This window comes from Lygodium microphyllum, chromosome 13 (assembly GCF_053477565.2).
Source record: "Lygodium microphyllum isolate KBCC chromosome 13, Lygodium_microphyllum_v1.1.10, whole genome shotgun sequence".
NCBI classification, from domain to species: domain Eukaryota; kingdom Viridiplantae; phylum Streptophyta; class Polypodiopsida; order Schizaeales; family Lygodiaceae; genus Lygodium; species Lygodium microphyllum.
This window is the reverse complement of record NC_141147.1, coordinates 43,483,617-43,506,052: the sequence shown is the minus strand read 5'-3', so window position 1 is coordinate 43,506,052 and position 22,436 is coordinate 43,483,617. Positions and strand designations below refer to the sequence as shown.

Sequence of the window (22,436 nt, the reverse complement as noted above, 5' to 3'; positions counted from 1 at the left end):
TCATGATGGTTTGTCACAATCGTGGATTGTTGACAATGGTGCTTTATTTCATGTTACTCCATCTTTGGAGTGTTTTTCTTCTTATGCAACAAGTAACCTTGGAAAAGTCTACCTAGGCAATAACCATGCATGTGATATTGAAGAAATGGGGCACCATACACCTGGCTCTTGAAAATGGTCAAGAATTTATTCTTTATGATGTTAGGTATGTACTTGGCATTAAAAAGAGCTTGCTTTCAGTTGGGCAACTAGACAGCAAGGGTTACTTCATTACCTTTGATGGTGAAATGTGGAAGATACAGAAAGGGTCTATGCTAGTCACTAGAGGCGGTAAAAAGGAAACTCTATATTATCTTTATTGCAAGGCACTTCCTAGAAAGTTTGTTGCAATTGCAAAAGTGCAGTCACACATCAAGTTATGGCACAAGTGTCTTGGACATATGAGCCAAAAGGGTTTACAAGCACTTTCTTCACTTCGGAGAGTTGATATGAAAAACTCAAAGCTTGACTTTTGTAATGACTCTGTTTTGGGAAAACATGTAAAGAGTTTATACTCTCAAGAAGCCTCTAGAAATGCATGTATCTTGGATTTAGTCCATTCTAATGTATATACCATGCCAATAAAACCTCATAGTAGTTTCTGTTATTTTGTATCTTTTATTAATGATCATCTAGAAAGCCATGGGTTTACTTGCTTAAGCAAAAAAGCTAGACATTGGACACCTTTAAAAAGTTTTATGCATTTATTAGTACTCAAAAGGAATTAAAATTAAAATGCATAAAAACAAACAATGGGAGAGAGTATGTATCTAAAAAAATCAATTAGTTTTGTTATGTCAATGGGATTAAGCAGGAGCTACCAGCTCCTTAAAATCTATCGTCTAATGGTGTGGCTGAGTGAATGAATCGCACTTTATGTGAGAAGATTCGGTGCATACTATCCACAGCTAATCTCTCGCAATCATTTTAGGAAGAGACACTTAAAACCGCAGTGCATATTTGCGACCGATCTCCACATCGTGCACTTGAAAGTGGCATCCTTGAAGAGGTTTGATATGGCAAACCTGCTTCATATGACCACTTAGGGATCTTCGGCTGCAAATCCTATGTACATGTACCTGATGATAGCAAAACCAAACTTGACATGAAATCCCACAAAGGTATCTTCATGGGTTATGGAGATGAAGGTGAAATGGGCTATAGAGTTTGGGTTTCAAGTATGAAAAATGAGCTACGCAGCCAAGATGTGATATTTAATGAGTCAAAGCTGCTGAAAAATACCACATCTAGTGATTCAGACAAAAAGAAAGTGAAATTTCAGTATGAACAGCCATCAACACCTGAAAATTCAGCTTCATTTGATATTGGTTATGATAATCAATGTATCATCATTGAGTCAGATGACAATGGGCAGCAAAGGGATGCTGAAAATCAGCTTAGGCAACAAAATCAGCATGCTGAAAATGAATTACAGCAGCCTAAACATGTATTACAGCAACCTGAAAATGCAGTTTAGCAACCAAATAATGAGGACATTGACATTCCTTTGGATGTGGATCCATTGCCTGATAACACAGATCATTGGGTGAGGAGACCTACACGTGTCAAGAGACCTATACAGAGGTTTGATCCCTCTTTGGACAATCATGTGAGTAAAAGAAAAAGTGGGAGCTAGCTATGCAAGAAGAAAAGAAGCCATTGTATCAAAATGATACTTGGGATTTGATTCCATTGCCCAAAGATAGGAAAGCTATTCCTAACAAATGGTCTATAAAATCAAGTGTGTGGATGGCAAACCCAAATACAAAGCCAAGCTTGTGGCTAAGGGCTATACACAGAAAGAGGGGATTGACTTTCAAGAAGTTTTTTCACCTATTGTCAAAATGACCACTCTTCGGGTATTGTTTACTATCGTAGCATCTAGGATCTTGAACTTGATCAGATGGATGTTAGAACTGTATTCTTGCATGGTGATTTAAAAGAAGAGTTATACATGAAACAACCAGAAGGCTGTGTTATGCCAAGAAAGGAGCACTTGGTGTGTAGGCTTAAGAGAAGTTTGTATGGTTTGAAACAGGCTCCTAGACAGTGGTATAAAAAGTTTGATGCCTTGATGCTCTCACATGGGTTTAAAAGAAGCAATGCAGATCACTGCTTATATATAAAGAAGGTTGATGATGGAAGCCTTATAATACTTGTGCTTTATGTGGATGATATACTTATTGCTGGTAAGGATAAAAACCAAGTTAATGCATTGAAAAGACAACTGAATTCAGCCTTTTCCATGAAGGACTTAGGTCCAGCTAAACACATTTTGGGCATGTGTGTGACAAGAGAGAGAGAGTAGAAGCTCTTATTTCTCTCACAAGAAAAGTACATCAGCAAAGTACTTGATCGTTTTTCTATGGTAGACACTAAGCCACTTGGTGTTCCTTTACCACAATACCTTAAGCTTAGCAAAGCAAATTGCCCAAAAAATAATAAGGCAACCACCTATATGAAGGGTGTTCCTTATGCTTCAGCTTGTGGGTCACTCATGTATGCTATGGTTGCCACTAGACCTGGCATTGCTCATGCAGTGAGAGTTGTGAGCAGGTTTATGTTAAATCCTGGCAAAGTTGAAAGCACATTGGGAATGTTGGGTGTAAAGTCCCTTCGTCTCCGTGTAAATAGACTTACGGGTGTGAACACACCCTTAATGCACCCTAACATATAAATACATTCTTTTATTCTTTGTGTACCATCACAAATGGTACATACATTCTTTTAATCTTTGTGTACCATCACAAACGGTACACCTATCTCTGCGTTCACTCTCTCTAACTCTCAACTCTGGTGCTCGCACCTCTATCTCGCACTTCATTGCACACTCTCTTCCCTTCAAGGAAGCAGTGAAATGTATCATCCGATACCTTAAGGGCACACAAAGAAAATGTATTTGTTGCTATGGAAAGGGTACGTTAGATCTACAAGGATATTGTGATGCAAACATGGCAGGTGACTTGGATACTCGCAAGTCTAGTGGCAGGTACATATTTTGCTTTGACTAGTGGGGCCATTTCTTGGTACTCTAGATTGCAAAAGATAGTAGCACTTTCTACCATTGAGGCTGAATATATTTCAACCACTTAAGCTTCGAAAGAAGCTATTTGGCTTGGTCGTTTGATCAAGGATTTTGGGCTGCCTACCAAAACACCTGCACTTGGATGTGATCGCCAGAGTGCTGTATGCCTGGCTAAGAATGCCATGTTTCATGCACGTACCAAACAAATTGATGTGTGGTATCACTTTATCAAACGGGTTCTGGATGATGGTCTAGTCACACTGACTAACATCAAAACACAAGATAACCCTACAGACGTTCTCACTAAAAGTCTTGCAAAGGCTCAACATGAGCATTGCATTCGGCTAGTGGGAGTTGGTTAAAGGTTCGCTTAGGACCTTTAAGTGGAAGGTGGTTGGGTGTAAAGGCCCTTACGCTACTCCCATGTATATACACTCTTTGCGTATAAATACATTCTTTTAGTCTTTGTGTGTACCACACTGGTACACACCCATCTCTCAACTCTTCACTCTCTCACTCCACTGCATTGCTCAACACACCTTGCTTAACACACACACTACCTAAAGCACTTCCTCTCGAGCCCTTCACACGGGTGGATAGACCATCTTTGTATCAATTTGTTTAGAATTGAAGACGTTTCTATTCTTCTCATATTTGATGTCTATTCTCTACTTTTTGCTCAGATTTTATTCGTTGTGCGGAGTTATTTTTACAACCTATAGAGAAGGAGATAAGGGAGTAGTGAAACTAAAGGAACAAAACTAACAAAAGCTAGAGGTACAAGGCTGCAATGGTCAGCCCCTACATGCAACATGGGGTCAATGAGAGTGCCCAAATAGAGGTAGGAAAATGAAGACTGAATGATGAGAAGGGCTGGCAATAGAATGACAAGTGACAGTCGCGTGTGTGGGCAGCAAATAAATAGGCCATCATGCTGAAACTAGATGACCTGATTGGGCCAACTTGCATTGATGCAAGTCGGACTTGTCATAAATGTTGCCCATGCCTAAAAGGAAGCAATAAATACTCCCATGCCCATGACAATGTCTGCCCTGCCCATGGCCATGAATGCATCTCCAGAATGAGAGGAAAACAGACTACCTAGTGTGAAATGCAAGAGTTGACCTCCGTCTAAATAATCTGGGACAAATGAACTAATGACAAATACATTGTCAAAGCTCCTAATCTCCTCATTTGACTCAAATTGAGGCTCACATGCAAGAGGTGACCATACAAGACACACAAGACTGCTAACACAATCAGCATGGTACCAACACCACTAATAAGCGCTGATGAGATGTCACCCACAATGACAATGCCCTCTTGGAAACAAAGATTCAAGAACCCATCACATCTATTAGTCATGTAACTCAAAAACCAAGGCCTCTTTGCAAACGAGGCAGCTGAGGGAGAGTCCTTCAATTGATGGATGTAAAGAAAACCGACTTGATTGTAATGGTGGAAGCAAATGTGACTAAATCGGAGCCTGAAGAGAGAGACTCCAATTTGACTTTTCCCTTTCTTCTTCTTCTTTTGTCCTTTCCCCAATGATGTACCGACCGCAAAAGCACAGTTGATGGATCTTGTTCCTCTTGATCATGTTGCCTAATGCTGCACATCCTGCTCAAGAACCATTGCAACTAACTTCTTCTAGGTGAAAGTATCCCAAACACAACATGTGAGAAGATTAGTATACAACACATCATGCTTTGGTAACAATAGATTTGACAAAAGAGTCACAGACATGTCATCCAATAAAACATGTCAAAGCCTCTCCACTCCCACTGGTCTACGGAGGCCTACCATTGCATCAGGTTTCCATCTCTAGAGGAGATCATACTCCTTGACGTGTTTATCATTGATTGAGTTCATCAACATAGACACTCTTCCTACCACCCTCGGATCCATTTCATCTCCTTTGGCCTTCCGCCTAATCCAACATGTAAGAGTTGGAGTTAGAAGCTCTGACACAATCTTTGTCCCTCTCTTCATTTCTCCTATGAATGTTTGTCTAGTGACTTTTCAGCCCTTTTGCATGTCCATGATGGGCAACATGACTAAGCGGGCTGTTCTGCCATATCCAAGTAGGCATTTCAGCCACATTGCACAGAGCAAACAATTTCCTTGTAAGAGGTGTTGAGAAACCACTTCTTCAGTTTACACATTTCATTTAGGGTTTCGCACTGACAACCCCAAAAAGGGCTGGTGTCCACAATTTGGCCACCTTTTGCCCACACAATGTTGCACCACCCTAGACAGCTTATGCCTATAAATAGGAAGTCACTTCATTCATTATTCACCACCCCACCACTCTTGAGTCATTCTTCACCCCTCTTTCTCCGTCATAAGACACCCTTCTCTTCTCTCAACAGCCCCTTCCACTACCCTCACACCCCTTCAGGAGGACATTGAGGTTCATGGCTCGTGGCTGCCTTCACCCTTCATCTTCTACTTCAAGTGCCCTATTCAATCATCACGCCTTGCATTTGAGGCATCTTCCACCTAGTGTCACCATCCTTTGCTTGGCATTAGCACCCTTCTCCACCAGGCTCCACCTTCACTTGCATTTTTCAAGTTGGAGGCCTTCTCCTTGCCTGGCGTCATCATCTCTAGCTTGGCGTCAACATCTTAGTCTCTGGCAACAATCTCCATCATCGAGCATTAGTGATTTCATCACTCGTTTATCACAAGAGCTGCTAGGACCTGCATTTTTGCAGCCTCACTCCTCCTTCATCACTTGGTGCCACTCACCTATCACAAGGACTGCTGGGACTTGCATTTTTGCAGCCTGGCTCCTCCTCCATCACCTTGTGTCACTTTCTATCTCAGGGGCTGCTAGGACCTGCGTTTTTGCAACTTGGCTGCTCCTCCATCACTTGGTGTTACTCGTCTATCACAGAGGCTGCTAGGACCTACATTTTTGCAGCCCAGCCCATCTTCCATCATTTGGTGTCATCATTATCCAACTAGCATCAACATCTAGGCTGCTCTCCCTGTGTTTGACAACTCCAACACTCTTGGATTTGTGTTTTGTTGCCTAGGTTACTCCCCAACATTAGAGGACTACGATTCGCTCCCCCGACAGCCGGTGATCATCTTCCACATCTCCAATAGCATCAGAGGACTGTGATTTGCTCCCTCAATAGCTGTCTTTCACCTTTCAGTGATTACTTCGATAGCCCACTGCCCGAAAAAATGTGTTTCGCTCCCTTCACTATGCAAATTTCCCACAAGTGATGCCACCTCATTTGCACTGGAGTTTCAGCTCCATTGTATCAACTTTTCTTCTCATAGCATAATTAAATGCATCATCACCATGTTTTTCTTGTGTTTCTAAGTTTCTCTTCTCTGTGTTTGCTGTACACACTCTGTGTTACACCCTACAAACCCTATTGTCTCTGCACTATCACTTATTTTAAACATGGTATCAAAGCATACCTGTTATTTTTTATATGCTATCAAAGCACAGAAGCTCAGAGAGCTAAAGAACCTATTCATCAAAGAAGGCAAAGACAAGTTGCGGGTTTGGCATCATCTACTACTTTCCCCCTTCATTTCCGCTACATCACCAAGAGACAAAGATAACTTTCTCTTCCTCTCCCACCCACCCACCCTTTTACAGGTTGACACTCCATTGCTATGACTTCTCCACAAGCAGATGGACAAACCACTAGGTGCTTCTCTTTCGGCATCATCGAAACCCCCGTCAATACTTGCCGCCATGGACCTTTGCTCCCTACCCCACCGGAGCATATGCGTCTACCCCCAGGCACTCGTGCCACCTATCCCTTCTGTACCACAGAGTTTATTCTGCACCGGCTTTCTTTGCCCTCAGAGGGGCTTCTCCTTGTTCCGCTTCAAAGGAGGCTCTTGCACCTCTAGCCTCAAGGGAGGCATCTCCTCGTCAAGAAGTTCGTCACTCACCATTCTCTTTTTTGGGATGGCTTTCCTCAAGCAATCATTTCTACTCCTGATACCCACAATCTTCAAAGACCACCTAGATCGTGGCCTTGGAGATCCAGCCACAACTTGGTGACGAGACCTTCAAATTCCTTCTAGGATGGAGTTACAGAGCTAGGGCTTCTCTCCCGAGGTGGAGTTGGGTTCTACAGTTCATCCCATCTACTATTCCTTACTACAAGAGATTACCTTTCAGGTGGAAATCTTGGATCTCCAAGATCCTCTTTTTCTTCATTGTATCTCTCTTCGCTCCTCTTTCTTCATCCCTTTTTGGGCCGGAGAAGGGGTGTTGAGAAACCACTTCTTCAGTTTACACTTCATTTAGGGTTTCACACTGACATCCCCAAAAAGGGTTCTATCCACATTTTGGCTACTTTTTCAGTGGGCGACCACACAATGTTGCACCACCCTAGACAGCTTATGTCTATAAATAGGTAGTCACTTCATTTATTTTTCACCACCCCACCACTCTTTAGTCATTCTTCACCCCTCTTCCTCCATCATCACACACCATTCTCTTCTCTTACCAATCCCTTCCACTACCCTCACACCCCTTCAAGAGGACATTGTTGTTCATGGCTCGTGGCTACCTTCACCCTTCCTCTTCTACTTCAGGCCCCTTGTACCATCATCAAGCCTTGCATTTGGGGCATCTTCCACCTAGTGTCACCATTCTCTGCTTAGCGTCAGCACCCTTCTCCATTAGCATCCACCTTCATCTGCGTTTTTAGGTTGGAGGCCTCCTCCTTGCCTAGCGTCATCATCTCCGGCTTGGCATCAATATCCTAGCCTCTGGTGACAATCTCCATCATCAAGCGTCAGGGATTTCATCACTCATTTATCACACGGGCTGTTGGGACCTACGTTTTTGCAATTTGGCTCCTCCTCCATCACTTGGCATCCCTCGTCTATCACAAGGGCTGCTAGGACCTGCGTTTTTGCAGCCTGACTTCTCCTCCATCACCTGACATCACTTGTCTATCTCAAGGGCTGTTGGGACTTGCGTTTTTGTAGCCTGGCACCTCCTCCATCACTTGGCATCACTCATCTCACAAAGGTTGCTAGGACCTGGATTTTTGCAACCCAGCTCATCTTCCATCATTTGGCGTCATCATTATCCACCTAGCATCAACATCTGGGCTACTCTTCCTACATTTGACAACTCCAATACTTTGGGATTTGCGTTTTGCTGCCCAGGTCACTTCCCAGCATCAAAGGACTACGATTCGCTCCCTTGACAGCTAATGATCGCCTTTCATATCTCCGACAGCATCAGAGAATTGCAACCGCTCCCTCGATAGAGATTACTTCGATAGCCCACTACCCAGAGAACTACGTTTCGCTCCCTTCATCGTGCAAATTTCCCACAGGTACCATCACCTAATTCAAACAGGACAGTGCAATTATCTTCTGAGCTTCAGCTTCGTTGTATCAACTTTTCTTCTCATAGCATTATTCAATGCATCATCATTGTGTTTTTCTTGTGTTTCTGAGTTTCTCTTCTCTCTCAATGTTTGCCGTACACACTTTGTGTTATACCTTGCAAACTCTATTGTCTCTCTACAATGTCGCTTATTTTTGACATGGTATCAGAGCATACCATTTATCTTTGACAAGAGGCAAGCAATTTAGAGCCTAAGGGCAATTTTTGCCAAGTCCAACCTGCACTAAAGCAGGTCAACTAGCAAATTGGTCGGATGGCTAATCTTAGGTCTATTTAGTCGGCCCCATCCCACCATTGCTAGCATTGCCTTCAATCATCCAACCTCCTTCATCTATTAGAGGTAGAGTCATCCCCTGGACAGGCTGGTTTAGGGTTTATCTGTGGACAGCAGTACGGCAGAGTGCCATGTCAGCGCAGATGACACGTCAGCAGCGTACGGACAGAGCAGGATGCCACATCAGCAGTACGGCAGGATGCCACGTGGCACTGGTACAGTCGGCCAGTTTTCTGCAGTCGGCTGCATTTAATGCAGCCGACCTGGTGCTGGGGATTTCCTATTTTTTGGCTATTTATAGCCAGTTTGTGGCACACTCCAGCATTCATTCACTTCAAATTCAGGTCTTGAGATCTGTTGGCTACGACAGACTATGCTCAGGCTGACAGAGATCGAGGTCATCAAGTCGGAGACACACGCAGATATTTCCTCTACCCCTGTGTATTTTTCTGCACTCTTATACAGCATACTACACTACAGATTTTCTGCGTTTACACTATCTCCTCTCTCTCTTTTTTTTTTTCGTAAAAGGTAATTGTATTAATTACGAAAAAAGTACAAGATTACATGATTACACGAGTACAAGAGACACGAGGGCCATAGGCCAACGTGTGGGAAATCCCCGGACTAGGGTACTAAAAGGTTACACCAATCATGGCAAGGACCCAGAGGCAATTGCCAAATGCCAGGAATACAAATCCTCCCGAGGGAGCAAGTCAGAGTGCCTGATGAGATCTAGCTGCCAATGCAAGAGCCCTTTAAGCCTTGCAATATGTCGCGGTACATTAGAAGCCGAATCAAAGAGAAAAGCATTTCGGGTGGTCCAAATGTGCCAGCATCCCCAGTATCTGAAAAAATGGAATAAGATCTTCATATGTAACGGTGGCGGTGTGGGATACTTCGGGCGAACAAAAACCCAATCGAAAGGAGTCAGTGAGGACCCCACCACCGCGTGCCAGATTTGTGACAAGAGTGACCAGATATTCTTGGCGAGCGGGCAAGAAAGAAAACGATGTCGGGCCGATTCCGCCGAAGTGGTGCAGAAGAAGCAAGTACCATTCGAGATTCGACGCTTGGAAAGGGCCGAGGCAAGAGGAAGACCACCAATCATTACCCGCCACAGAAAGACCTTGCATTTGAAAGGCGTCTTATTCTGCCATCCCTCCATCAGCGTTGCCTGCCACCATGACAGTGATTTCCGCAGGCCCCAAACAGTATTAACTTTCACATCCAACCATTGGTGATCTTTAATGAGAAGATGATACACCTGATTAGTAGAGGCCTTTTCCAGACTCAACCGGCCTGCAAGGTCCCAGTCCTGCCAAGGGCGATCCATAGCCAGGGCAGGAAAGGGTTGCCTACCCTGAAGTTCCGAGGAAAGCTTCCCCCATAAATCACGGTATCCGCGCGGGATCCTGAAAAGTCTCCTAGCAGTCCGAAATGATGCAAGGACATTGCGAGTAGCAAGAGTAGCATCCGCAATCGAAGTCACACCCAAACGGGCCATGCGGTTAAATCTTGGTCTAAGCTGATGTTTATCTTCCCATGAAAGTAATCTGGATACCACCAACAATTCCAGCTGAAAAGAATTTGTCTGCACGCGGTCCCCTACAGGATGCCAACGGGCCTTTTGGAGCACCACTTTCCAAGAGCCGACCAAGTGCAGTAACAAAGAGGAAGAGGGACTGGAAAATCGAGCGTCAGCATTAAGGACATGCCACCATGAGGCTCGAAGCCGTGTGTTACCCTGGCGGAGGCCACTGTCCTCAAGAAAATAACGGGCTATGATGGTCCACGGGTGATGATCCACACACATGGCACGAAACAGAGACCAGCGAAGAGCCAGCATATGAGTTTCTGCATCCAAGATAGCTCCACCACCCATGCGCTTAGGGGTACATGCATGTGACCATGAAATCCAGGAAATGCCTGCCCGCAGTGAATCTTTCTTCCATAGCATGAAACGAATGGGATGAGTGAGAGCCTTCAAAGTACTGGGCGTCCATGGCAGTAATGGCAGGAAATACGTCAGCATTGGTAGCATAATTTTCTGAGCCACTTTGAGGCGGACATGGAACGGCCAAGCTTGCAACTTCCAATACATAAATTTCGCGGCCAGTTTGTGTGAAATCCACTCCAGCAGGTCCTTTGGCCGTACATCCACCCCCAATGGGTATCCAAGATGCCTGACAATTGAGCCACGGGAAACCACCTGGCCCTGCCAGCCTAATGACTCTAAATCAGGCTCCGTGCAATTGAGAATGGCTAACTTGAAGGCATTGATGCGAAGACCAGAAGCTTGACCAAAGAGCGTCCAAACATCTAATGCCTTGCGAATGTTATCCCTGTCCGCCTGCAAAATCATAAAGGAGTCATCAGCCAAAGATTGGCTAATGAAGTGCTGCCCCAAAGGAAGAGATAACCCTGCCAGCTGGGCAGAAGCCGCCATGGAGGATAACATTGAAAGGACCGCGTGAGTCGCCAAGGCAAAGAAGAGAGGACTCAAAGGGCAGCCCTGTCTGAGCGAGCGTGCAAGGAGAAATGGCTCTGTGACCCCACCATTAAGCATAACTCTTGAAGAAGCCTCAGTACTAATGGTGTAGATCAATCGGGACATGCGATTACCAAAGCCCATAGCAGACATAAGATCTGCAAGGAAAGACCAGTCCACACAGTCAAAAGCCTTTTCCAGGTCCAGTTGAATCAAGACCACTTGCTGATTGGAGTGCCTCGCATAATCAATAGCCATTTGCACATTCAAGATATTATGCAAAATGTTGCATCCCTTAATGAAACCATATTGGAGAGGGTGCACAAGAGCTGGAAGGTGCTTGTGAAGCCGATTTGCCAGCACTTTGGAAAAGATTTTATACATCACGCCCATCAACGAAATTGGTCTCCAGTGTTGCAGCTTTGACGGCGAAGGGACCTTGGGGATCAGTTTGATAAGGCCTTCTTTCCATGAAGAAGGCATGACCCCTGTTTCCCAAACCTGCTGGAACATGACCACCAATGGCTTTACCAACTGCGTGGCCGAGTGCTCAAAAAATTCATTAGTGAGACCATCCCAACCAGGACTTTTATCCTTAGGCAGGTGCAACAAAACATCCATAACCTCCTCTTCGCAAATATCCGCCTCCAAAGAGGCTTGCATATCAAACGGAACCTGCTGGTGGACCAGCTGATAGAAGACCGAGCGGGCATGCGTAACCTGGCTAGACGGCAAGGAAGAAGAACCAAAAAGCTCCATAAAATAATTTCTGCACATATTGATAATGGTCTGCGGATCAATGACCATGCGACCTTCCGAATCCTGAAGTCGAGTCATATTTTCGCAAGCCGGAGAAGCATGCAAGGCGCGAAAGAACTTATGAGACTGGCAGGCATTATCTTGCAATGTGTCAGTCAAGTTATGCAGCTTGGCCTGCTGATAAGATTTCAAGCTAAAGACTTGAATAAGATGGGCCAAACGCCGCTCCAGTGACAGCAGAAAATCATCATCTGGGGAATCCAGGAGCAAGGAACGGACCAAGGCCAATAAGTCCTCTACTGCAAGTCGACGTCGGCGACAAAGAGAGGCAATGTGAATCCCATACTGCCGAGCAACCCGCTGCACATTAGAGAGCAGGCATGCAAACGAAGCCAAGCCCTCAGAGGCGAAGTCCAATAAGAACCGGTCAATCAGTTGCTGCATATAACCCTGAAAAATTGGATGCTTCAAATAAGAGGAGTTGAAGCGTAAAGGGAGCTTATCCAGCAACTGCATAAAAGGTGCAATAGATTGTGCCCGCATCTCAAGCTGGAGGGGAAAATGATCCGACAACGCATATTGCTGCAAGACCTTCATCTCCAGCATCTCGGGAAGAAAATCATCCCTCTGCATGATATACATTCTGTCCAACCGCGACCAAGTGGTTGCATATTGTGCAGAATGAAAAGTAAAACCCGAAACAGAAGGATGAAGCCACGACCAAAGATCTTGCTTAAGTACGTGCAAAGCAAAGGAGTTCCACACCCGGCTTTCTGGCGTATCCATTACCGAATGCCCTGAGGTGGACTGAGAAGAGTCAACACACATATTGAAATCTCCCATCAAAAACCCTCTGCGGCCAAGTGCCATAGAGCCCTGCAAAGTCGACCATAGATCCCGTCGGGATGCGGGATCATTAGGAGCATAAAGTCCCAGCAACCATAAAATCTCGCCTTCAAATAGGACTTCGATTACCAGAAAGCGGCCCTGCACATCATTTTTAACAAGAACAGGCTGGTATTTCTCATGAACAATCATCAGCACGCCCGAATAATGCTTAGCATGTGTCCCTGCATAAAACAGACGGAATCCACGACAATCCACAACTTTCCCTGCCTCACCATGACTTTTGTGCTCCACTGCACACAATACATCCCACTGATTCTCATGCAAGACAGACCACATGGTATGTTGCTTATGGCGAGAGCAAATGCCTCGCACGTTCCACGTGGCAATCTTCATATATTTTCAAAAAAAGGAAGTCAGGAACGAGGCGCCTGTTGCCTCGATTGCATCTTTTCCGCGAGGGCATCCAGGACACCCTCATCCAGAAAATCAGCCAATACTGCAAATGAATTCGGGCGACCTGCTTTAGAGGTAGAAGGGGAATCCACTACCTTGGGAGCAGGGCAGGGATAACGCCTATCCCAAGGTGTAATCACATTGCCTTTTGCATCAAACGCCAGCTTAGCAGGTGGGCCCTTGGGGCCCTCGGAATAGACTTTCCTTGAAGACGGATTACGGGGGGCGGACGGGGCCATGGTACGCGCAACTTGCTGTGAGGTGACCATGTCTTTCCTGCGCGTGTACGTGCGCACGGAATCCGGGGAAACATGAGGCCCTGGATCTGCCAGGCCTGTGTCCAACTTTTTACCTTTTTTTGTCGTGCCTCAATCCAATCAGAGCTAGGAGAATCCAAACCTCGGACCTGTTGTTTACCTCTATCCATGACAGTAGGTGGCTGAAGGGTCTCCTGTGTCTGGGCATCAAGCACCATGTCATCCTTGGGCTGCACAACCTGCGCCTCCTCAGAAGACGGTTGCCGTTCCGGGCATTCAGCTACAAAATGCCCTAATTTACCACATGAAAAGCAGTGTCCGGCAAAATTGCCCCATTTCAGGCGAAAATGCAAAGGATGCATGCCAGAGCAATTGAGGCGAAGCCACGCAGGCCTTTTCCTGGCCGTATCCCATAACATGCATAAACGGTTTCGGTTCATAGCCCTGAGGCTTGGGGGAACCAGCACTGTGCCCACAACCGCCATCGCGTCCTTCAACAATGGCCAATATACCGCTGGACAATTTTCCACTTCCACCCACACCGGACATTCTTGTTGAAGCAGACGCTGGAAGTCAGCCATAGGGCGCCATGGTACCACATGGACCAGGCGGCGATCAAAGAATAGTGGCAACTTGGACAGGAGCTCAGCTCGATGCGATTCCGATTTCAACAGCACCTCATAAAAGCCGCGAGGTCCAAGGAAAATCTCCTCAACATACTCTCCTTGCAATAAATGGTGCATCCACTGGCGAATATGTGAGAGCACTGGGATCCTGCCGGTGAAAAAAAGTATAACTGCACGGTCATAAAACACCGAGAAGGACCGCAAGACTGATTTTGGGTCCACCGTGGCTTCCAGCACATCATCCGCAGCCGCAGCAGCGAAGGTTTCATTATTATGCTGGACATAATCGCCAAGCAGAGTATTGGCAAAGTCCAGCAAATGCTCCCAGTCTATTTCCTGCGAATCCACAGGTTCAGAGGCAACCTGCGCATAGGAACGGTCCTGAGGACCCATTGGCTCGTCTGAAGTGTGCTTAGAGCGTTTGCCCGCAGGCGGCAGTTCAAAACCCAGAGGCGGCTCCTCCGTGCATGGCACCATGTCCTCCGGCTCCTCTGTATCAGAATCAGGGCCAAGGGCTACCACCGTCCGGTCGAGAAAATCCATATCCAGGCCAGCCATACTGCTGTCTTCTCACTTTCGCTCGCTCCCTCACTCTCTCTCTTTCTCGCTCTGTGCAAGTCCCGCAGACCTGCAAAATCCGGGAACCACCCGGCTGCAGCAACAGGACAGTGAAGCTTCAACACGGCTGCAACAGACTTCCACGCTGACGCAGCGCAGCCGACCACAAACGGAGGGCTCTCTCTCTCTCACTCTCTCTCTCTCTTCTCTCGCTCTCTCTCTCTGTACAGGAGCAGATCAGATCGCGGATGTGTGCAAGGTTGCAGTCACGTGCTGCCAGGTTAGGGCGCCCTTTCTCTGTTGCGGCACAGCAAGTGCAGAGGGCAGGCACCCGCGGGCAGCAGACGAGGAGCAGACGGCTGACGGGGCAGCTGACGAAGGGTACCTGTTGTGGTCGCGAAGGCAGGCGGAATCGAACAGAATACTAGGCGGCGTCTGCAAACTGGTCCGCAGGTCGGAGGATCACGGGGGCGATGTGAACGACGAGGCCAGCTGGATTGCGGACAGGTCTGGGGACGCCCAGGACACCAAAGTCGCAGCGTGTGCTCAGGGGGACAGCAGATCCGCCATCGCGAAGCAGCGCGCCGACCTCTCTCTCTCGCGAAGCAGCGCGCCCGAAACACTCTCTCTCTTATCTCCTCTCTCTCTCTCTCTCTCTCTCTCTCTCTCTCTCTCTCACACACACTTATAGCCATTATTGAGGGTCGAACCCGAGGCAAGAGTATCTATTGTTGCTTTGTAGACTTTTGCAAAGCTTTTGATACAATGCCTCCTACACGCATCATGCAAAGATTGCAGGACATTGGAGTACCAGAGGGTATACGATGGGGTGTCTATGCATTATATGAGGCAGTGACAGGTCATGTACGAGCACTTGGAGGGCTATCAGAGAGGATTGATAGTACCATAGAAGTGAAACAAGGATGTCCACTTTCACCCACATTGTTTGGTTTATACATAGATGAAGTGTTTGATTACATAGACCGCAGAGGGGGAGTTGGAGCCAGCTTGGCACGGGTGCTGATACCAATATTACTGTATGCAAATGATATTGTTCTCATTTCAAATTCACCGGACGGATCGCAATGCCATCTAGATGCTTTACACATCTTCTCTAGAGATAAAGACCTCACAGTGAACCTTGGGAAGACCAAAACCATGGTTTTCAATACTTCAGCAACATGGGTGACTAGATCTATGTACCAATTCACATTTGGGAGAGATACTAGAGCATGTGAGGAAATATGTCTATTTGGGAGTCACCTTCTCTGGCCCACGTTTTTCATTGAGAGGGGCATCAGAGGCATATCTGGCACATGGATACGCAGCACTAGGGGCACTCGAGAGTCAATGTGCTCGCATACAGTTCCAGGAGCCCCGCACCAAACTCCGGTCGTTTGACACCCTAGTCACACCTGCATTACTATATGGAGCAAAGGTATGGGATTGCAGCTTGTACCACAAGCGTCTTAGGCCACTCACTGATCAGATTGGAGTAGAGAGGGATTATTATGATGGTTGGGATAGCATGGAAAGGCCATTGATCATGATGATAGTACATATGATTAGGAGGAAGCCCTCCACCCCACATCCCATTGTCAGAGCAGAGCTAGGGGCAGCACCTATAGTTACGAAGACACTCTTCATGGCAATGACCTTTTGGCACAGACTATGGGAACTTCCATGCCATAGATACTCTAGATTGGCACTAACCTCATCTAGACAACTAGCAGGAGGAGGCAAGAAGAATTGTTGGTTTTTACAAATGACTATTTGGATGAGCCTACATGATTTGGATATTGATTGTCTTCCACCTTTGGATTATAGCCTTGACTGCCCTACACTTTCTCTCAGTCGATCAGAGTTGAACCAGGTGATCAGAGCTGATATCTTGAGGATTGAGAGAGCAAGGACATGGATCCATCCACCACTCTCTCTAGGATCGAGGATGGAGTTCTACAGGAGTCATTTCTTGTGTCTCTCCGATGATGGTTTCACTATTCGGTCAGCATATATGGACACCCATCTCTCCCATAGCGTACGGGTTGCTATCGGATAGATTCGCACCTCCTCACATAGGCTTCAAATGGAGACAGGCAGATGGACAAATACCCTAGCAGAGGATAGAACTTGCCAGCTTTGTGGTCGAGAGCCTAAGACAGAGGAGCACTACATATACAGATGCACAGTATACTATGACATACGAGGACGGTACCACTACCTCTTCCGTGATGGATTTGGACCCCTTCGTCGTGTCATGTAGTGCGAGAACCAAAGATACCTAGGTCTCTTTCTCCTGGAGCTTGAGAGGCGCCGAACTGCACTACTGCGAGACAGGAGGCCAGCTCACCCAGAGGGGGACACACAAAGAGCAGTGACAGACTTCTTCTACAGAGCCGACCCTACTGACACTACTAGCCTAGCAGAGATAGAGCCGCCTCACCAGACACCTTACAAGCCACACCGTGGAGCACATTGGATAGAGCCATTTCCCTTCGTTGAGCACGACGACCCGTCTACCAGGACCATGTCCGAGGAGACCACACCACAGTCGGATTAGAGCCATTATCACGAGACACCGCAAACTCACCACCAGGCATATCAGTGAAGCAGCTAGGGACCGCATCATAGCTGAGATCATGTGCAAATCTTGAGATCAACTACAGCCCATAGTCCCCACTACACTTTTGTACATGGTTCTATCAGATCTGGTTCTCCTTTCCTTTCCTTTTCTTTTCTATCGATGGAACAACACTACACATTGTTCAACCCTAGTATAGTCCCATCGCATAGTTATTTTCAGTATTGTTTCATAGGCCACCAACTTATTTCTAATGTTATCTTTTCCTTTACTGATGAGATGACATTAGACATGGATAAACTCTGGATTTTGTCTCATAGGCCACATTGACCTTATGTAGACGTTAATATTTCTTTCTTTCTTTCTCTGTGTTCACTCTCTCTCAATCTATATCCTGCGCTTCCACATCGCTGCACTTTGGCATCATCATCTCTTCATCACCCACCTTCATCTAACACCCTCATTCACATACATTTGCACTTGAGGGGTTACCAAGGGAGGCAAGCTCATCCCGAATCTACTCCATCTTTATGATGTAATGCTTTGTGGTCAAGGAATCTGTGACAAAAAGCTATCATAGCTTTAATCCTATGGACCAATGCCTTAACCTAATAAAGAGACAACAATCCAATCTAGACCTTTGAGGCATTACAAATGCATCATACATAAATAAGAATTGAATCATGGCAACTCATGCAAAGAAAAGGACAAGCCAAAGAAATAAGTCGGTCCCACAATGCTATCAAATCCATCATAGATCCGATCTAAGAATCCACCATGGAATGGTGAGTGGGAGGGTGACAAAATCCCAAAGATCAAATGCATCAAGGATACCCTCAATCTTGCATGACCAGATGGCCCAATTCAAGTGTCAAGCTTTTCTTTCTCTGACAGATGGGGAAGGATGGTCACCTAAACAAGTGGGGCCATGATGAACATCCACGGAATGGAGGACAAAGAGGATAAAAGAAAGATGGAAAGAGGAAGGGACTATGAACGAAAGGAAGGCTGACCACGATCTGCATCTTGATCCTCGCAATAGACACGATCACAATCTTCGCATCAATCCTCCCATTCTCGATGGTCTTCACCACGATCCTCACAGTCACAATCGTTGGATCTTCATGGTCTCGGCAATTGCTTTGGTGGCCCTCATGGTCTATGTATGGGAATCATCTCCATCAAATCCTGCCAATCATACTGTCCACCGTGTATCCTTCAGAAAACCGGCAAAAAACCAAGAAATTATGTGTTTTGATTGGGACTGCCTCCTGGAGTGGATAGCATCTACTCACTGCTACGTTTTGACTTCAGCAGCCTCCAAAAGCAAAAATGACCTGCTGTTGACACCAAAAACTGTTTTAGGTTCAGCTAGGGCAAGCTGCGGTTTGGAGAGAGAAGACTGCTGAATGCTGCGTTGTGAAGAGACAACTGCTAAAAGATGAAGAATGACCTGCTGAAAGTGGAGAATACCTTTAGGATGATGACCCCAGCTGTGTGAGAGAGTGGCAACAGCTGAAAGGGACCAGTAACAGGTCACCTGGCTGTAGGGCATAGAAATACAGCAGATCAGATGAAAAATAATGCAGCAGAAGTGCTCCCTTACATTCTGTTTGGCTCTAATACCATGTGAGTGTGCAATGGAAGCAGGAATACAGAGAGAAAACAAAGGAAAATGAAATGCAAAGAAACAGAAGGAAAACACTGACCTGAATACTTATACAAAGCTGCACGCAATCAGCCTCTACACACTGCAGAGGTGCATTAGTGAGGACCCCCAACCGATGACAAAAGATGGGAATCCGACTCAGGAATATGAGTAAGAATGATGAAGGCTGGATGATGGATGGGTAAAGGCATGGGCTGCACTGTGTCAGTATAGGCAATGAGAGCATGAACTGGCTGATCTGATGCCAGAAGGATGGTGCCTACCAAAACCAGCCACCCATGGGCCACATGGCAAAAATGAGAGATGCACTCCAATCAATGATCAGCATGCACTGTGAACATGCAAAATGAACCAGAGGATGAGATGATCAAGCCCTAGAAACCCTAATCTCCGCTGATGTGCCTGAAATGGAGGAATCTGACACTTAAGCAAGACTGAAAGACTAAGAGAGTGACAGAGCTCATTTGACTCAGACTCAGGCTCACAAGTGGAAGATGTACACATTTCAAGAAATGAATAGCATGTCTGCTAACAGAATCTAGCAAGGCAAATTTAAGATGTTTTCACAGCTGGAGTGTATAAATCAACTTTTTCTTCAAGACTGCACTCAGATTTTGCATCTATAGGGCACTTAGTCTTGTAATTGAATGTCGTTTCGAGCATGCTTGACAATCTCCCAGAAAACCAGAATGCTTCCATGAGGAAAGTATTAGTTTTCAAGAGTTATCCAATAGTGTCCCTTGCTGCTCATTAACAGTCTATCCATTGAATAATTCAGGCATCTTCTAGCTTGTTATTAAAACTTCAGTTAAAACTCCATTTTAAAAAAGGCTTTTCAAGAGATAGTGGTTGTGAGAAAGGGAAGGGAATTTAACATATGCACACAAAAACTAGACAAGCTTTTCATGGTCCAAAGTCTCACAGGATCCTTCTACCTCTCAACAAAAGCATCATCCCAAAGCCGGAAACAGCCACACTTGACAAATCGTAAACAAACTTCATGTTCCTCAGCATTCCCAAGCTTTATACAGAATGTTTCCACAGGTCCTGTGGAGCTTCCACCAGTGGCAACTACTTGGTCCCTTGGCAACACTATCACTGTATTGCCTCCAACAGGACCTATATTCGAACCTTCTAGTACTTCACAACCAACCACAGATAACCGATTGGCAGCTGAACATACTCCATTTGTCTGGAATTCTCCAGCATTCCCATCTGCAAGTCTCAAAAATCAGCAATTGAAAAGTGAAAATCTGCACAATAGGATATCTACTTGAATGAATCTCCATAACTTTGAAGTTCTGTATCTTTACCTGTGTCCTTTACATCCTCAATAATCTCTACTGTTCGTGCTCTTTTCATTTTCCTTTTCACCTTCGGCTTTGGACCCAAGATTTTCAAGGAATCCTGAGTCATCCCACCTCCAGCATTAGCCAGTATATCATCAGCACATGCAGGTTCGAGATGTCCAGTTCTTGACAGTTCCATAGACTTTTCTTGTGGTGTACTAGTAAAATTACATGATCCCATGGAATTGTGATTGCTTGATGGCTTATTTCTTCTGCGGTCTTTAGAATCACTGTACATAGACTCTTCACTGCTGGAATTGGATCTGTTCTGTCTTGAAAGAGAATCTCCCACACTCTTATGTAATGCAGGCTGTGGCTGCGAAGTTTCTTTGTAACCAGACTCAGACATTTCCCTAAAAGTTATGTGAGTTTTGGGACTATCCTCAGACATCTCAGAGCTGGAGACTGTCATTAATGTATCATCACTGCTAGTTTCACTGTCATTAGATGAAGGTGCACAACCTGAGTCTAATGAGAGTCGAAGAAACTCTTCTTCTAAATCTTGGCGTTTTTGCAAAACCTCTTTGTGATACTGAGGTGGAGACCTAACAGTGCCTGTTGCTCCCTGAGATTCCAACATCTCATTAATTACCCTCCAAGAGCCAAGGTTCTCATCCATGCTGGTCTGTTCCTCATCAGCTGTATAACCTAACCCAGAATGAGCATTCTCATCTGTGTGTCCACCAGTGTCATGTTCCGAAACTTTTCTATTCTTCTCCTCAGAAGAATGTTGATCAGTCAGAGGTTTAGGACTTGATGTATAAGGTAAATCAGAGGCCACATCCGACAATGAATGCTCATCCACGCCTGTTCCAAGTGATTCAAAACTTCCATTAGAAGCTAAGCTATAATTCTGCAATGAATGATATTCTTTACTCAGCTGAGAGTCAGCACTCTCTTCCCTTTCCTGCTCCAGTACCGCTCCTTCCTCTGTAGACTTCTGTTTAAACCTTCGCCGCCTCCTGCTCCAACGTTTCCTTAATCCCTTCAGCTTTGACTCTGACATTGGCTTCTTCTTATCATGTTGTATTTCGAAATCTTGATGTCCCGGTCCTGACTGGCGAATGTTGTCTTCTAACAGCACCTTCAAGTCTTGAAGCCAAGTTTTTGAACCTTCCTCCTTCAAGGCTTCAACCCTCTGCATTAGCTGCAATACCTCCTCTTTCTCTTGCTCCACCTCACCTACAACATCTGGCCATCTCTCCCTTGTGTCTCGAGGGAGGTTTCCAGATGCATACAACCCAGTAGACTCATCTTGATCAGCAGGTTCCTGTACATGCAACTGAGCATCCTGTATTAAAGCGAGTCTCGAGACTTTTCTCTGCACATTAGCAAAACAAAATCAGAGTAAGAGATTTACAGAGGGTAGTCAATCCACAGTAATAGGCATGCCATACAGCTATCACATGCCTTTCCCCTTGGCATGTTGGCCATTGCATCCAAAACGTGCTTGGCAGTGCTCTCATTTTCCATAAGAAAACCTTCTGCTTCAAAACTTTCAGCAGGAGCATATGATCCATAAACTGCTTCTTGCTTTTGACGCTTCAATACAATCCTACTGACACTCCAGATTTCTGACCGGGTGATGTTCCTTCCATCTAAACATACCTGGAAAGGCAAAGTACCATTCAGCTTCTGATCTAAATGCTGTTGATCGTTTCTTGAAGATTGGCCAGTCAAAAAATAAAAATAGCATGAATTTCAGGAGTTACTATGTATAGTCATTTATGAAGTACAAAGCTTGTCATCCCATAAGCTGTCCAATTTACATACGTGGCAAATTCACAGACATGCATGCATGCGGCAATCACCTTGCTGGGGTCCGAGAAAAGGCTGAAAACCTCTTCTCTGTAAGAAGAATGAACACTTATAGGATTGCCTTCTAGAAAAAGGAGTTTTAGTGAGCGTATGCTTGCAACCGACTTCAACTCCTTGAATTTGGAGATCAGATTGTGAGAGAGATCAAGGGCATCTAAACATGTTAGAGCACCAATACCATGCACGTTGACGAGACAATTGTTCCTGAGCACCAACTTTGTGATCTGGCTTTTCAACTGAAACATGGCCACAAGTATCAGGACACGTGAAGTTCAAAATGCCAT

The 22,436-nt window shown here is 45.5% G+C and overlaps 1 protein-coding gene across 5 annotated transcripts in view; it reads right to left on the bottom strand.

Moving 5' to 3' along the window:
• The window catches only part of LOC148026563 (uncharacterized), a 63,111-nt gene that overhangs the window by 35,877 nt on the left and 4,798 nt on the right, over positions 1–22,436 (bottom strand). For all 5 annotated transcript variants that reach the window (XM_087691007.1, XM_087691004.1, XM_087691005.1 and 2 more), the window contains exons 3-6: positions 22,146–22,388; positions 21,745–21,942; positions 20,299–21,655; positions 19,921–20,200 (exon numbers count right to left, since the gene is read on the bottom strand). In XM_087691007.1, coding sequence (XP_087547133.1) covers positions 19,921–20,200; positions 20,299–21,655; positions 21,745–21,942; positions 22,146–22,388 — 2,078 coding nt within the window. The remainder of the gene's footprint in view (positions 1–19,920; positions 20,201–20,298; positions 21,656–21,744; positions 21,943–22,145; positions 22,389–22,436) is intronic.